This window comes from Cupressus sempervirens, chromosome 5 (genome assembly GCF_028749045.1).
Source record: "Cupressus sempervirens isolate cs-2001-9-10 chromosome 5, ASM2874904v1, whole genome shotgun sequence".
Taxonomy (NCBI): Eukaryota; Viridiplantae; Streptophyta; class Pinopsida; order Cupressales; family Cupressaceae; genus Cupressus; species Cupressus sempervirens.
The window spans coordinates 262,131,831-262,148,935 of record NC_143122.1 but is presented as its reverse complement, the minus strand read 5'-3'; the positions used below and the strand labels follow the sequence as shown (position 1 = coordinate 262,148,935).

General features: G+C 36.0%; 2 protein-coding genes across 3 annotated transcripts; one reads left to right on the top strand and one right to left on the bottom strand.

Moving 5' to 3' along the window:
- Positions 1–560: 560 nt before the first annotated feature.
- On the bottom strand, positions 561–2,493 carry LOC149555549 (uncharacterized). The gene is made up of 6 exons (XM_089829435.1): positions 2,430–2,493; positions 2,092–2,325; positions 1,779–1,882; positions 1,305–1,629; positions 1,004–1,108; positions 561–865 (listed from the first exon to the last, which is right to left on the bottom strand). Exons 1-6 carry the CDS (start codon positions 2,491–2,493, stop codon positions 561–563), a joined length of 1,137 nt encoding a protein of 378 aa, XP_089685561.1.
- A 2,091-nt stretch (positions 2,494–4,584) lies between these two features.
- LOC149555548 (uncharacterized) lies at positions 4,585–16,742 on the top strand. Of its 2 annotated transcripts, XM_089829648.1 has the most exons (5): positions 4,585–4,735; positions 15,206–15,502; positions 15,614–15,738; positions 15,833–16,109; positions 16,217–16,742. In XM_089829648.1, the coding sequence occupies exons 3-5, from the start codon at positions 15,695–15,697 to the stop codon at positions 16,601–16,603; spliced, it is 708 nt and encodes a 235-aa protein (XP_089685774.1). In that variant the 5' UTR covers positions 4,585–4,735; positions 15,206–15,502; positions 15,614–15,694; the 3' UTR covers positions 16,604–16,742. The 2 variants fall into 2 exon arrangements, with proteins under 2 accessions (XP_089685774.1, XP_089685773.1); XM_089829647.1 differs by lacking the exons at positions 4,585–4,735; positions 15,206–15,502; positions 15,614–15,738 and having other exon boundaries at positions 15,745–16,109.
- Positions 16,743–17,105: the final 363 nt, after the last annotated feature.

Genomic DNA, 17,105 nt, shown 5'->3' with positions numbered 1-17,105 from the left:
ATTGAGATGATATATCTCCGTATGCTTGAGAGCATATTGTGTGCCATAACAAATCCTCCCTAGCTAAGAGGACGTGTTAAGATTATAGTTACAGTCGGATTGATTTAATCTTAAGATGCAATGTTGATATATATATATATATATATATATATATATATATATATATATTAGTGTTACTAGACTCGGACTCGGTCTTGACCAAAATAGACTCGGACTTGGACTCGGCGGCCGGACTCGACAAATTAAAAAAGCCCATGAAATTCAAAGATTTTAAAGGATTTTAAGTGTTTTTCATGCATTATTTAGCCACTTAACATCAAATACACAATAATTGAGATAAATAGAAACTACTTTGCACACATATACAACTTTTCATAGATCACCTAAGTATAAATGCGAATTTTTGAAAGAAATTACTTAAACTGAATAACATAATAGAAATTTGAAATATAATATAAAAGTTAATTGTCATATGTCTTCAATATGTCAATATTCATGGAATATGCAACTCATGGATTCAAAACTTCAAAACATATATCAAAAGAAAGGCTCATAGTAGCCTATGTCTTCTTATGAGTACGCCTAAGATAGGTCATGGAAGCCTCTAGAGCCATCCTCTCTCCTTGTGTTTGAGGTTGAACCTTAGTGACATGATCATCCTCATAATCCTTATCCTCATAATCTTCATCATCAGAGTCAGATCCATCACTCTCAGCCTCAGGGTCTTGCATTGGGTCTCCTCGTGCTCTAGAATCCTCCACTGCCTCTGCCTCTCGATCAAATTGATAAACCCACTCTAAGTTTTCATCACTGAAGAGAGGATCATCAACCTCTGTGTTCCACCCTGCTTGTATATCAACCTTCTCTAATACAATGGGAGATGTGTCACTGTCCAAAATTTGTTTGTGGCAGAAGCAAAGGTTGTAGTGAACAAAAACAAGATCATTCAATTTTTTTGTTGTGAACCTGTTGTGCCTCTTTGAGTGTATAAGCTCGAACATACTCCAATTGCGTTTGCATCCTGAAGCACTAGAGGGCTGGCTCAAAATACGAACTACAATGCTCTGTAGATTTGACACCTTATCGCCAGACATCTCCCACCATACATCTAAAACAACGAAATTTTAAATAAGGTTTATAAATTTGACTTCATCAATCTAGATTCTAGATTCTAAAGTGGTAATAAAATAGAATTTAGAATTTGGAATTATATATTTTACCAAGCATCAGTTCTGACCTGTTTTTCTTGCACAAGTCTCATGAAAATAGGTCTCCCAGTACTCTCTTATACATCTCTATCTCACGGACTATAACTGTTCCAACAGTTGCATCAGGTGACATTCTCTCTATAACATCATAGAGGCCACTCAACACCTCTTCATCAGCCTTAAAATTTGGGTTGAATTGGTATGCTGGATTAAGAAAGTGGGCAGCTACATGTATAGGCCTATGAAGTAGATTGTGCCATCGCTTATCAATGACATCCCATATGAGACCATATTTTTCATAATACCTTGCATAAAAAGTTTGAATGGCCTCTTTTGCACTATCCATGCCCTCATAAATGTAACACGTTGAGGGCTTCTCTTCATCAACAATTCGTAGGATAACAATAAGAGGCTCTATGAACTATAATTATTGTGAAAAACAAAACATTAAGCTTTAAGTTTTCTATTTAAAACTAAACAATGTGAATGTCAATAAACATAAACAAGTGTTTAAAACTTTAAACAAAAATAGTGAAATGAAATGGAAATGAGCACAAAAAAGAAAATTACCTCCACAATCTCCTTGGTGGGCTTCCAAAAGCCACTCTCATCAAAAACCCGATCAACCATCTCAACTACTGCATTGAGCTTTGAATATGATGAATTTGTCCACTCTTCACATACAAACATATATTTCAAACCAGCCTTTGCATTAAGAAAAGATTTCAATGTGAGAAAATTTGTTGCAAATTTAGTGATCGCTGGACGAGACAATTCTTTATTCTTTGTGTGTTGCCTCATAAGGTTCAGGACCCAAGCATGATTATATATGAACTTTCAAATATTCCTTGCTCTACACTTTTTTTTATCCAAGGAATTTTACCTAGATTCTCCAACATGAGGTCAAGGCAATGGGCAGCACAAGGGGTCCAAAACACGTGGTGGTGCCTCTCCATAAGAAGTTTACCAGTAACAACATAATTTACTGCATTATCTATCACAATTTGCAGAACATTCCCCTCACCCACCTCCAACACTTCCTCCATTACCTCACAAAGATACTCAACATTTTTGGTCTTCCCCGAGGCATCAATTGATTTAAAAAACACTGTGGAACCTGAGGAAAAATAAAGAAATTTAGTACAATCACAATGATCAATCAATTTACTATTAAGTTATTAAATTCTAACTTTCTAAGTACAATATTTATTATTGAATTACCTGATGAGGAGACGAGAAAATTCAGTAGTGTTCTATTTCTTCTGTCAGTCCAACCATTGGTCATGATGGTGCAACCCTTTGTGACCCATAATTTACGCTACTCCTCAATTTCAACTTTTACATCAGCAACACGATGGGCCAAAATAGGACCTTTTAGCTCCTCATCATTAGGGGCTTTGAACCCCGTACCACAAATAGTAATAACGTCTATGGCAACTTGCCAATAAAGAGACCTAAAAGTTAAAACAAATTAAATATACAATATAAGCATACTTATTATGCAAGCAAGGGAAGACATACAAATTGAAAATTAAAATTATAAGTACCTTGCTGCATTAAATGGAAGGTTGTTGTAGAAGAAGAAATCTCCAAGTTCCAACTTTGCTTGCTTATGCTTCTCCTTATTCCAAGCCATGCTCTCAAGTGATGATTGTGCACCTGAAGTTGAGCGTGGAACAAAGATGGAATCAAGTGAGGATCTTTGCTTATGCACTCGAAGCCCAATGCTTGCAGTTTGAGAAGTAGTAGTAGAAGGTGGAATTGGAGGGTGACTATGTCCTTGATAACTTGAAGATCCCTCTACACTTCTAGTTCCAATGAAATGTGCCATCTCTTCTTGTTGCTTTTTTGTTAATTCTTCCTTCTCTAAATTTTCCTCTAAGATAGCTTGCATATCGTGCATAACATCTTGAGGTACTGCCTTGCATTTTTTGATATCACGTTTTGGTATATGTGCAAGGTGATATTTCAATCTATTAATGCCTCCTCCATTATATTTTATCATACAATGTCAACATGTCACAACTCCTTTCTTATGCCCAGGAATAGCATGTTTCCAAGTCCTATCCCTTGCTACTACACTAGGGTCAGCATCAAGGTAAGTTTTAGGCCTAGTTCCACTACTTTCAGGTTGAGACATGATGTTGCTGCTGCTGCAATATACCATAAATTAAAAAAAAAAGTATTTAAAATATAGAAAATCCAATTTACAAACACTAGGGCTGCTTACTTTTCAAGTTTTCCATCACCATAAAATGAAACAAATCTAAAGAGTCCAAACAAATGCAAATAAAAAAGATTCATGAATGTAAAAGAATTTTGCAAAATAACAAGAAAAAATGTACTTTGCCTCTTCAAATTTGCTTTAAAAATGGAAATGTAACCCAAGTTTGAAGAAGCCTCCTCCAAATTCTTCTTTTAACTCCTCTCAATGCGTATATGCAAGCTACAGAGTGGCACAAACAATCAGCAACTGATAGATCAGAGCCAACTGATTTGCTAATTTATCTCCCAAAACCCCGATACTCTTCCCTTAACTCTTTGTGTTTGCAAGTGATAGAATGACCTTTTTAGGTCTAGCATATGCTTTTCAACATTAACATACCCGAAAAAGTTAAAAAAATAAAATAAAATTTTTCTGCCTTCATTGGCTGTTGACTATCGGCCGAGTCTCCTTGATGAGACTTGGCAAGTTAGCCAAGTCAGCTAATTCCTTGACTCGGCCAAGTCCGAGGCAAGAGGCCACTGACCTCATTTTGGCAACCTCACCTCGGGACTCGCCGAGTCCTGTAACGCTGATATATATATATATATATATATATATATGTATGTATGTATGTATGTATGTATGTATGTATGTATGTATGTATGTATATTATAATTATACTACATATATATATAATATTATAAATATATATTATATTATATAAATAAATTTTAAATATATATATATATATATATATATATATATATATATATATATATATATATATATATATATATATATTTGATCAGTAAAAGACAAATGCCCATGTATTATATTATCATAAAAATTTTGCAAAAGTTTTGCCTCATTCAGTTGCAGGCACCGAGGGAAAAAGAATGGGGCTAAGAAAACCCCCGGTATAGCTATGGACCATAGTCCTATATAATATACAAATGCCCTATTGAGGCTCTTAAAGGAGGCATACACCCTTTTTACAAATTAAAAATGGCATATTATCTGTCTTACTGTTTTTATTAATACAATTTCCTCTCATTTCTTGCATCAATCCTGTTTTCCTTGTTACTATAGTAAAAATGCAATGTTTGGGGAGACTTTGTGTTTGTGTAAAAGGCTTCCCTTTGAGCTTAGGCAAACATTGTTTAACACTGCTGCTCCTATACTGTTGAAATCAGTTTCTCTTTGTGATGACAGTATACTTGTTCCCGGTCGTGATGAGCTCGCCCTGTGGGTTGGCAAAAGCCAAGGAAAGCCAACAAGAAATAATAATATTTTGATGCATGGAGGCTGTTAGTAATATCAGGTATTAATATTTATAATAAAAATTCTTTGGAGAATCACTCTTCTTAAGTATGATATGAAGTTTAGCAATAATAAGTGGTAATATAAGCTATATCAGTCATCGGCTTAGAACTATTAAAGCATAAAATGACTATTAAAACTAGTCAGAGTCTTCCTTAAACTCCTCCTGAATTTCTTCCACTGCATCTTCCAAAGCTTCATCTGCAAGAACATCATCATCATTAAAATGATCCTCACACCAGTTCAGGTTAGTAGGGTCGAGGACACCATGGTAGTGGATCAGAAAATGCAGATTTCTCTCAAAGATGGGGCGGGCAGCCCAAAAACCATCCTCATCCTCCGTGAAAATGATAGGGTAGGTTGGGACCTCCTTACCTCTCACATAGATCATTCCGTAATTGGCAGCTAGGGGAATAGTCAGATCTCCTCTTATATTCCAGATGGCCTCATCAAGAACATATTAGAGTTTAGAGGAAAAGACCTTTACACATAACTCTAGAACCAGATCATTATCTCTATAGATATCTGTAATGTTCCCTTTTGTAACATTAGAAAATATTGAAATCTTATTTCATGCGATATTAAATTGACTCTGAAACTTAGGCTCAAAATATTAAAAAGGTCGATTTAATGTTATATTAAGGACAAAGGGGCAAGGACGAACAAGACATAATGCTTTAGGGAAGTTGAAGAGCCACAAGGAATAAGATGAAATCAGAGAGGAGCCGAAGAGTCTTGGTTTGTGTTTTAAAAGGAGAAAGTGGCTCATTGTTGGATATGCTTGATTTTATTATTCATTTCAGATTTCTCTCTTTGAGAGTCTTAGAAAGCTTCAGCTTTCAGCTAGTTGGAGGACATAGCCCCTCGTGCTAGCAGGCAGTGGATGCAAACCCATTGTCTCGGCAAACATCACTTCAAGTGTTTCATTTTGCGCTTACAGGTTCTTTTCCTATCATTCCAATCTGGCTGTTAAATCTGTATTTAGGATTGGTTCTTTGTGTACTGGTTATTGTATTGTTGTTGTATAATGCAATAACGTTTTAAGTTGTTGGTTGTTATATTGCTGTTGTATAAGGCAATAACGTTGTTTTAAGAATTAAGAGTTGCTGGTTATATATTTGACATATTGAATGTATTTTGGAAATAACGAATTGTTATTTGGTGGAGAAGTCTTTGATTTTATTGTTGTCTCGTATTGCATGTTCTTATAAATACATCCAAATATTACATTCATAAAGAGTTCTAGATATATGTTGGTTGGTCTTCTACTATCTTCGATTGTTTTCGTAATACATCTGCAATATCCAGTTTTAAATATTCTAAAAAGGGGGGAAACGAGATAATATCCGGAAAGGGATATTACAATATCACGAGCTACCGCTGCAAACATGGCCATAATGTTGCAATTTGTTCTCCATTGGTTGGGGCAATGGATGTATTGCTCTCCTAAAACTCTCATCACCCCTCGGATTGTTACCTTGTTTGGTTTTTTGAGCATTAACCTGATTCTCTCCACCTTAATAGGCTTGTCAAAGCCCATGAGCTTGGAGTTGCTACGGAGCTAAAAAGGGAGTATCCATATTCTATGCTGCAAAAAGGATCTAATATATATATATATATATATATATATATATCGTATGTTATATTGTGATTTATATTGTTAATATATATTAACTAATAATGATTAATCTTAAAGACATGTCTCTTCATGAGACATCTCTCCTAGTCTTATGGTTATAAGAGTTTGGGATCTGCATTTGGCAAATATCAGTTATAACGGCAATATTATTACATTTGCAAAGATCCTTCAAATTAACAAATTCTAGTTCAAATATAAAAAAAAGAGAAAGCTAGAGGAAAACAAGGCAGCAATTCTAATTTGAATCTTGTACAGTGTAGTTGTCAGGTTAAATGAAAGTATTTTAAACAACGGTTGTTGTTGGAATCAGCTTCGACCATATCATCTTCAAATATCCTCAATTATAAGAATAATGCATTGCATAAAAGAGTAAAAATAACCAACCTGATGCCCAGCAGATGATTCAAAATCAGAAACTACATGTCTTCTTGGTAGCATGTGCTTAGGACTTCCTTCTTTATCTTCTTGATCTACAATATTGTCAACAAGCACCAGTCCTTTGGTGGCTGCGAGGTAGATCACTTGTTGATTTGACATTCGTTAAGTATATTTGTCTGACAGTTTTCCACCTATTCCTTTGCAGAAACTGACAAGCTCATGAACCATAGTTCTGCTGTTCTCCATGTCTGTGCCCGTTCTTGAGTGACTAAACCCTCCATTTTCTCCTCATGTGCTTTAGCTCAGCTACAACTACCTACAGATGACTGGAAAACAACAACCACTAGTAGTTATTTGCTAGAAGATTTGGTTGTCTGCTAGAAGATTTTGGAGGGTTTGAGATTTTCTGTTTACAATGTGTCTTGTTAGGAGAAAGCTAATTTTCATGCATTTATAGAAAGATTGAGTGCATTTGTGCCCATCATGGATTTCAGCTTTTTCATTGTTGCATCTATCAATGAGAAAAACTTTGCTAAAATATTTTCACTTGTATATAACTATGATGTTCAATTTGAAGTGGCAAAAAGTCCCTCTATAAGCTTGAAAGGTAGGTGTGGAGGTGGATACTTTGGAGGTTAAGGGCTGTTTGATGAGGTAGGGGAAATTAGTTCATAGGATGATGAGTAGAAAGGAAGATTTGGAATGAATCCATGGAGGGCTAGTGGGGGAGGGATGGTTGTAGCTGTAGGCGTATATTAGGTCTTTTAGTTGAGTAGGGTGGGCATAGCTTATGTAGAGGAGAAACTTTATATGGAGCTTTGGCTCAGTGGATTACATAGGATGAAAACTAGAGAAAATCACTCCTTGGTTTCAATTTTCCTTTCTTATGTGCTTGAGCTCTTGTTTTCCTCATGATAGTGAATGCTTTTTTATTTTTCTTTAGAGACCTTCTTCTTTAGGGCTTGATGTTGTTTTGTCATCTTAGATTGCAAATAGGGGGTTATGGACAAGCCTGTGACATCTTAAGCATGGTAAGAGGGTTAAGGCAGAGATTGGCTTTACTCACTAATTCTTTGAGAGGATAGGGACCTATGTAGTTAGATATTAATTTTGAGAATTTGTAGCAAATCCTGACAAATTGCACTCGAGTGTTTTGGGTTTTTGGTGGAATTTTTTGTTTTATAGCCTTAAGGAGAGGGGCATTAAATACTTAAGCTACTATTTGTATGCTGCTTTACATCCAATTATAAGAAATGTTACCCCAATACTGGGGTATGTCAAGATAGGGGACGCCGGGACGAGTTCCCTGGATGGGGAGAAAATGGGCCCCATTTTCGGGACGATAGGAGATGGCCAGGGGACAGTGGCAAGGGGAGGATGGGGTAGGGAGGGATGGTGTATAGTATGCATATAGAACTTGAAATGCTTGTTATGAAATGATGTTTCAGTAGAACATACCAAATTAAAATACTTTAACATATCAAAATTGCAACATGAACTAGAACAATTGAACATTCACCATATTACATACCCAATAGTAACATTCAAAAAAAAAAATCAAATAGAAATCCAAGTACCCATTCCAGCAGAAGCATGGTTGCAGAATGGTGGAGGTGGGGGTACTGGGGTGCGCAAGTACCTGGTGCGGGGACATCTTGGTGACGGGTACTTTGAGGTTTGGGAGGTGGTTGCGAGTCCCCGTGTTACACTGATTATAAGTGTAGTGCTCAAGGATGAAGATGTCATTTCTATTTTAATAAACCTGCATCTACACACCAAGAGGTGAGGAAGAGCCATGGTATATATGAGCCATGTAAAGAGGTGGTGGAAATGTTGATTATGTGAAAGTTGAGGTGAAATTGAATCACGGATGGTAAGATAATAGACGAGAAATGGGAAGTATGGTGGTGGGGATTGAATTGGCTTGAAGTTTTTTTTTGTTCACATATATGATAGCAAGGATAAGGTGTGGGGGGTAGGGTCAACAATGTGGACTCACTAGAACCTATGTCTAGAAAATTGGAAGGGTTGGATGGGGATGCAGTGGACTTGGGATTATGGTTGAGAAATCAAAGAGAAAAGCCACATAAAGAAAGTGGGTAAGGGAGGGTGCAACAAATGGTAATTGAGGGAATAAACATGATGGTGTCTATGGCTTAAACAAGTTTGTAAAGTGTAGCTCACTTTTATAACATTTGGACTAATTGTGGAGTCATTTGAATTGTTTTCCTCACTATGTAGCTTTCATGGCCATCCTTGTTGGGATTATTGCCTCCAAGATGACTTTGAGCTTCATTGTGGTAACCACTTGAAGATGTTGAGTAGGCATATTTTGAGAGAATTGAAGAATGTGGAGAACCTTATCGGATGGCTTGTAGGTGTGAATTTGGTCACCATGTCAACTATTTTGTTGTTTTCCCGCTTTACATGCACACGATTAATTTGAGCTTTCCTAAGAGTCTTGAGAGTATTCAAAATACCATTCCCTTTATCCTCCATATACTAGCAAGTGAGCATTTCTCAGATATTATAATTAGTTATTATCATTTGTTTATTTGAGAAGCTTTTGTAGCATGTTGATCAGAATTGGTGAGTTGACTTATATTGACAAATGGAGTGGCTTTTATAGGATAAGTAGTTGGAGTCCAAAGACTAGAAATAGGAACTCAACAAAGTTCTTGGTACTCTTTTTAATAACTTGGTAGTAGCTAGAGATTGGAATGTTAGCTCTGTAACAAACGGTTTTTCATATCGAAAACAAAGACGGTTTAAACAAAGAATTTCCAACATTCATAAATAGACAACTGAAATCCTTTTCAAATGACATTAACTGTTTTTAACAATTAACTGAAATAACCATAACCATATCAATGTTCATCTGAAAATAACTAGTTTAATGATTAATTGAAAATAACTATATTTAAGATCAATTATCCTTTCGTCATACAAGTAAGTAATTGCTTAACAAGGAAAAAAGGAAAGAACATACAAGAATCATCGGAGGGTCTTTAGTTGGTTGTGCAAGCCTCGACTTTGGTGAGAGGAGAAGCATTGACATAGGCTTAACTTCCCAACCTCGGACCATACTTATCCCCACACATTCTATTGAATTAGAAAGACCCTCCCTACCTTGGGATTGGGTTTGGGATGTTCTTAGTCCGGCCACTTGAGTATCCTGGTGTTTAGAATGTCCGCACAGTTATGAAACGGACATGCTTGCATAACTGGCACCACTGACATCAAGTGATCATTAGATGTAAACCATGCCTTAAACTGCCTTGGCCAAGGATTTCAGATGGGTTCATTGACCTGATCACCACTGCTCGACTTGACAGCAGGTTTCATTACAGGGATAAGCATGAGCTATTAAGTATATTTCATTTAAGTTATTCATGTCTAATTTCTCTTATGCTTTCTTGCAGATTTATTCCACCTCTTCACCTTACTTGGCTATATAGCCAGTGAGTCCCAAGTGTCCGAGATTTCCTGAGCAATCTGCTCTATGCATAAATTCTAGAAGGATTCGTTGCTTAGTATGCTTATCACAAACTGTGACTATAAAGATTATGTTCTTGAGACTAATTGGGAATATCATTGGATAGTATATTTCATTCCAGATTTTATTGCATTTGGAAAAACGCTTCCATAAGGGTTGTATCTAATTTATTATGAAAGTTTAAAGAAGAGGACTGATAACAAAGGACATGGAGTATGCAGCAAAACTCATATTGTAACTATGATTTAAATTTGGAAAGAAAAGAGTCTTGTGAGCCTAACTGGCTGTTATGGAAAGTAATAAAATGATATTGAAATAACATTACATGACCTGTTCTTAATACGTCTGAAGCCTTACAATTGATTGGAAATCTGCCTTTCTTTAGATGTCGCAGATCTATCTAAAGTGTAAAATACTTTATTCCTCAATGAGATGAGTACATACGGCAGAGATGCTGCTTGAGAATGGAAGTATAGACTGGAATAAAAGAGGATTTTGGCACATGAAAATATATGAAGTCGAGTGCTAAGGATGGTGGAGAGAGTAAAGGAAAACGTAGCCGGGTGTGCGAGATATATGATGCCCGACTCCTCTCACGGCTTCCATTTTAAAGAGCAAGCCGTGACTTCTTGGCTTCCGTAACATAAAAGGTTATTTGTCAATTCAAATTGCCAAGTGCTAATCAGTTGAAAAGAAAGGAAAAAAAAAAGTTGGAAGAAAGAGTTGGAAAAATTATAATTCGGTTTATTTTTATAATATATATTTACATACGTTCATGTAAATATATCAATGGGGTGACATCATTTTATTAAGTTATTATAATATAATGGTGCCATTTCATTTTTATATATATATATATATATATATATATATATATATATATATATATATATATATAGAATGATGAAAGATCAATTAAAATCCCTTGAGGTATGTTTTATATTTTAATTAGATCATTTAATGTTTTCTTAGATTATTTTCTTAATAGCTCATGCAGGTCCCACAAATGTATCATGTGTTCAAGTCGTTGGGTCCTTACCAAAGAAGTTTAAGGCCATACCTGCCAATCCTGATGATTGAACTAAGCGAGCATCCCGTTCCGATGATCCCGTATAGCAATGCTTCCCCCCCCTTCATCTTCTCTTGCAATCACCCATGAAAACACTTCCGCCATAATAACAGTTCTATAATAATTTCATATCAACATTTTAAAAGAGTTTAAATTATTAATCATAATTTCAAAATCAAGCAACCGCTAACATCAAATAACAGTTAATGGTTTATGACCATCTTCATTACCAGTTAATGCAACGTATATAAATAACTACCTATTTCACATGATCATGAAAGATTAATCCGTTAAATCCAACAGTTATGAGCAAGTTTTAAAATTAGGTCAAAATTTTGGGATGTAACAAGCTCCATACTTTTAACATTCCCTTGAGAGATGCCTCATTGGGTTGTCTTTGTCAACCCCATTAGAATTGAGTTTTAATCAATGTTATAGGTAGGCCTTTCTAAGATGAGGATGGATTGATTTTAATTGTGGTGGAGATGATCTGGATTCAATTTCTAGAGAGGTGGAGGTCTATCGTTGATTTGGGTGCTGATTTAGATTTTTTGTGTTGTATGATGGCGATTATTGAAAATATTATTGTTCCTTTTTTCATTGATTTTATGCTGCAATGGATAGGGTTATCTCGTGTGGGAGGCAAATATGTTACTTTTTGGTTTTAACTTTTCCTTCTAGCACAACTATTCATTAGATTATGAATATTCATCCTTGAGTTTGGATTGGAGCCCACTGTCTTCACCATTGTCAACCAATTTTGTTTTGCATGTGTTGTTTGACATTGAGATATTGGATTATCTCTATTGCCTTGTTGTAGGCCCTTGCTAATAATCCGTCTTTTAGAGATTTTCAAAACTAAGAATCTTATCGTGAATGACAAGCCAATAGAGCAATTTAATTCTCATCCAAGTGATTTTTCCCCTTATGTTATGGTTGTGGTTGGAGCTAAGACGATTCTATTGAATAACTTTTTAGGCTGAGATGAAGTTGCAGTTTGTTGTTGCACTAGTCAAATAAGTCCATTGTCTGTTACAATGGAATTGAAGATTCTATTTGAGACTTCTTTCAATAGAAGTTGAATTATGTCAGGGATACACAACAACAGGTCTTTGTCCCTTTTTTGAGAATGAGTCAAGGTTTTCGACTCCAATATCTACCATCTTTGTCATTCTCCAATTAATTGCTTGTCTTCTTAAATCTTCAAGATGAATACTCCAAAATTAGGGTAAGTTTAACTATCATTCCAAAATTGGATAATAGTACCATTTCATTTTAGCCAATATGGATATCTTTTAATTGCATGAATTTCCCGTTTTAAATATTATTTTCTGTGTTGATATGTTTAATGGCCATTTCCAATAAAAAAAGGATCTCAGATTTTTTGTACAGAGTTTGTACTTCTGTATAATAATATTGCACCAAGGAGCATTCAACCATATACGACACACCAATCACTTTCTTAACAGATAAATCAATTTTTCCTAACAGATTTATAAACAAATAAATGAAAATTTTAACCATATATGGCATATCAATCACTTTCTTACAATATTATAGATAGCAGTACTTTCCTGAATTAAACTCAATCAAACTTCTAATTTCCATTCTAGGATATTAAGTCCTCACCTTAGGACCCTGAGGTCCTCGTCTAGTTCATCCAAGGTTTGTATCCACATGCGGTCCCCTATGTTGGACAAGGACCAGACCACAGACTATGGGTTTGATGTGGTCCCCTATGGTTGGACAAGGTCCAGCCCACAAACTATGGGTTTGGCCTGCCAAACCCGAAAGGAATCCAGGAGGAATTGCAGACATTTTTCAAAAATCTTGCCCTAAATTCAAGATTTTTATCACCTATACTCAAATCTTTTACTAAATCATATGTAATATGAAATATCTGCTGTTGGTTTTTTCATACCCACTATTCTATCTGCTACAAATAGTTTCACCTTATCCATCAGATGCGCCATATGGCCCATATCTCTAATTTTGCTTAGAAACTCTCTATGAATTCCCATGCATGTTACTATGAATGCAAATTGGGAATTTATCTTAGTTACCAAATTCGCCTGGAAATGACCAGATCTGGACTCGGGTTTGATTCAGATCCAGATCCACGGATGGATCCGTGAGGATCTGGGCAGGATTCGTAATCCTGCACCACGGATCCTTACGGATCCACAAGCAGGATTACGAATCCTGCACAGATCCTCGAGGATCCACGCGTGGATCCGTGTGAATCCGCGGCAATAACGAAATAAAGAAACAAAAACTTGGGCCCAATTTCATTTTTTAATTTTTTTTTTTTACCTAAAGGCCCTAAATCCTAAAAACGATCCTCTAAATCACAATGCAAGTTCATTTGCTCTCTATTTTGCTCTCTCATTTTGCTCTCTCATACTTGCTAGTTTGAAGTAAACTGCTTGGATTCGAAGGAGATCGGTTGTGGAGCTTCAAATACCTTGCAAGAAGTGTTTAAGGTATGCATTTCAACCATATTCTTGAGTTCTTTTATAGATTATTGATTTATTTTTAGTTTTCCAAATTTTCAAGTTTTTGTGCAAGTATGAAGCATGGTTTTCTTTCAATTTTTTTTTTTAGATTGCAAGAATAGAACAATGAGTAGTCAAGGCTCAATGGGTGGGGGTGGGGCTGCATCACCAAGCTTCAAAATTGATAAGGGGTCTCCTTTATCGAGACACACAACAAGAGTTGCACAATGTCCTGGGGGTGGGGCATGCGTATGGAAATGTAATTTTTGCAACATACAACATAGAAGCTCCTATTCCCGAGTGAAACTACATTTTTTGGGCCCTGCAGGTGAAGGAATTCACATGTGTCAAGGTAGTGATAAGAAGGGATTACCAGCTGGACAAATAGCAGCATTAGCAAAAGAGCAAGATGATGCTGATAGAGCAGTTGCAAAAGCAAAATGTGGTGCTTCCAAAAAAACAAATATACCAACACCATCATCCAATCAAACAAACACAAGAAGACATCCTTTTTTGCCTATGCCAACTACAAATGATGAAGATGAAGACCCATCTCCACTCACCCGCAAGAGAGGCCCACTAGATAGGGCATTCCAAATTGAAAAGAGAAACATTGCTGATCACAAAGTTGGACGTTGTTTAATTGCAAATGGTGTTTCATTTAATTTTGCTAGATCACCTTATTTTAGGGAGATGGTGGAAGCAATAAATGATGCAACCCATGATTACAAACCGCCTGGTTATGAGAAGTTGCGCACTACCATATTACATGATGAGAGGAAAAATGTAGAGGCTCAACTTCAACCAATAAGAGATTTTTGGGTTCAATCGGGTGTGTCTATTATTTCGGATGGGTGGAAAGATTGTAGAAACCGTCCATTGATGAATGTTATTGTTGTATGCCCTAAGGGGGCAATGTTCTTGAAGGCGGTTGATTGTGAAGGGCAAGTGAAAGATGCAAAATTTATTTCACGCATTCTCATTGATGCCATAGAGTCAGTGGGTCCTGATAATGTTGTCCAAGTGGTCACGGACAATGCAAAAGTTTGCAGGATTGCAGGCATAATTGTAGAGTCTAGATATGATCATATCTTTTGGACACCATGCACCCTCCACACTCTCAATTTAGTGATGAAAGCAATTGGCACTGAAATAGATTGGGTGAAAAGGATATATGAGGAAGCTGAAGAGATTCAAATGTTTGTGACAAATCACCACATGTCACAAGCAATTTTTAGGAGTTTCTCAGACTTGGAGTTATTGAAGGTAAATTTTTATATTTAATATATAATTGAATATTATTGGATTCCACAATTATTAATTTTTGTTGTTGTTTACATTAACATGTTTTAATTTTTAAATGTTTTATAAACTTCAGTTTAACATGTTCTTAGGTTGCTGAAACCCGCTTTGCCTCTCACACAATCGTCTTGAGACGACTTGTGAAGGTAAAAGAAGCATTGAAGCATATGGTCATTAGCCCCCAATGGGGCGTTTGGAAGAATTCCAATATAGCAAGGGCTTTAAATGTGAGAAGAATGATACTAGATGAGGATTGGTGGGGTCTTGTGAGTTATGTGTTGGAAATCACCGATCCAATAATGGCATTGCTTCGCTTCGCAGATAGTGATGAGCCATGCCTTGGGGATATTTATGATTCCATGGATAGTATGTTGGAAAAAATTAAAATGGTAAGTTTTACGCTATTTTACAACAATTTTTTATTTGAGAGATATCTAGATTCTAAAGTTTAAATTGACATATTCACTAATTATAATTATTATTCATATTTCATATCTTAGGTCATATAGAGGAGGGAGAATGATCCTGAGGACACCCTTTACAAGAAGGTGGAAAAAATTGTTCATCATCGATGGAACAAGATGACCACACCTTTGCACCTCCTTGCATATGCTCTATCCACGAGGTACTGTAGTTCTTATCAAATGTTTGTGCTTATTTTATCCAATGTTTGTGCTATTGATATTTGATAGTGTTCAATTGTCTTTTGTTATCCCCAGGTACTATAGTGCAGATGTACTTCGCCTTCCAGGTAGAGTGCCACCATTTAGAGATGCAGAGGTTGCAGATGGGTATAAGAGGGCACTAGCTAAGATATTCCAAGATCCAGAGATTAGGGCAATTGTGAGGAGTGAATTTGCTACTTTCAACTCAGGTGAGGATTTCCACCCTATTGCCATAGCAGACCAAAGCAGGATGGGTGCCATCAAATGGTGGTACCTTCATGGGCAAGCCTTCACGTATCTCCAACCTCTTGCCATAAAGGTCCTATCCCAAGTAAGTTCGTAAAATTAAGCTTAAGGTTAACATTCTCAATTCCTTGAATTTATTTTTTAATTTATTTATCTTGATTGTTGTATTGATAATTTTTAATTTCTCTTTAGGTTGCCAGCTCTTCTATAGCTGAGCGGAATTGGAGTACTTACTCCTTTATCCACTTAGTCAAACGCAACCGGTTGGCTCCAAAAAAATCAGAAGACCTTGTGTTCATTCACAACAATTTGCGCTTATTGTCACAGAAGGATCCTAAGTACAAGAAGGGGCCCGAAAAGCTTTGGGATGTAGCACCCGAGACTCTTGATTTAGATATGACCATCCAGAATCTTGCTAGATCCACTTTGATTGATGTGGATGATGAGGAGGAGGATTATGAGTTAACAATCCCCTCTACTACTAGTGGTTTGGGTTCCTCTACTGATACAGATGCAGCACTTGCAGCTCACCAGTACCCCTCTGATGTGGATTTTCTTGAAAATCCATTTGATGATTAAATCAAAAACTTTAGTGTTGACTCTTGACTCTTTTATGAGTAAATCATGTTATAAACTTTAAGTTTAATGATCTATATTTTGAATGTTACAAACTTTCACTTTCAATAATTCAATGTGAATGTGTTGATTTTCTTTATAATTGTGAAAATAGATTAATTATCAATATCATTGATCAAGTATACTAGATTCATAGATGCATACTAGAATCATAGATTCATACTATGAAATGATTTAGTTTTAGAATTATGTATATTTCTCTTATTTTTTAGTATGTGTATATATATATATATATGCACGAATCCTCCACGAATCATAATTGGGGAAAAAGAAAAATCCCGAATCCACGGATCCGATTCACGTGCCCGAATCGGATTCGTGTCACGAATCGGCAACTAAGGAATTTATTTGTTTCCTAATGTTATGCCCTTGTGTGAGAGTTGAACATGTGTAGAAATTGTAATGGATGATAAAGTTTGCATGAGAAGGTAGGGAAGAGCAGATT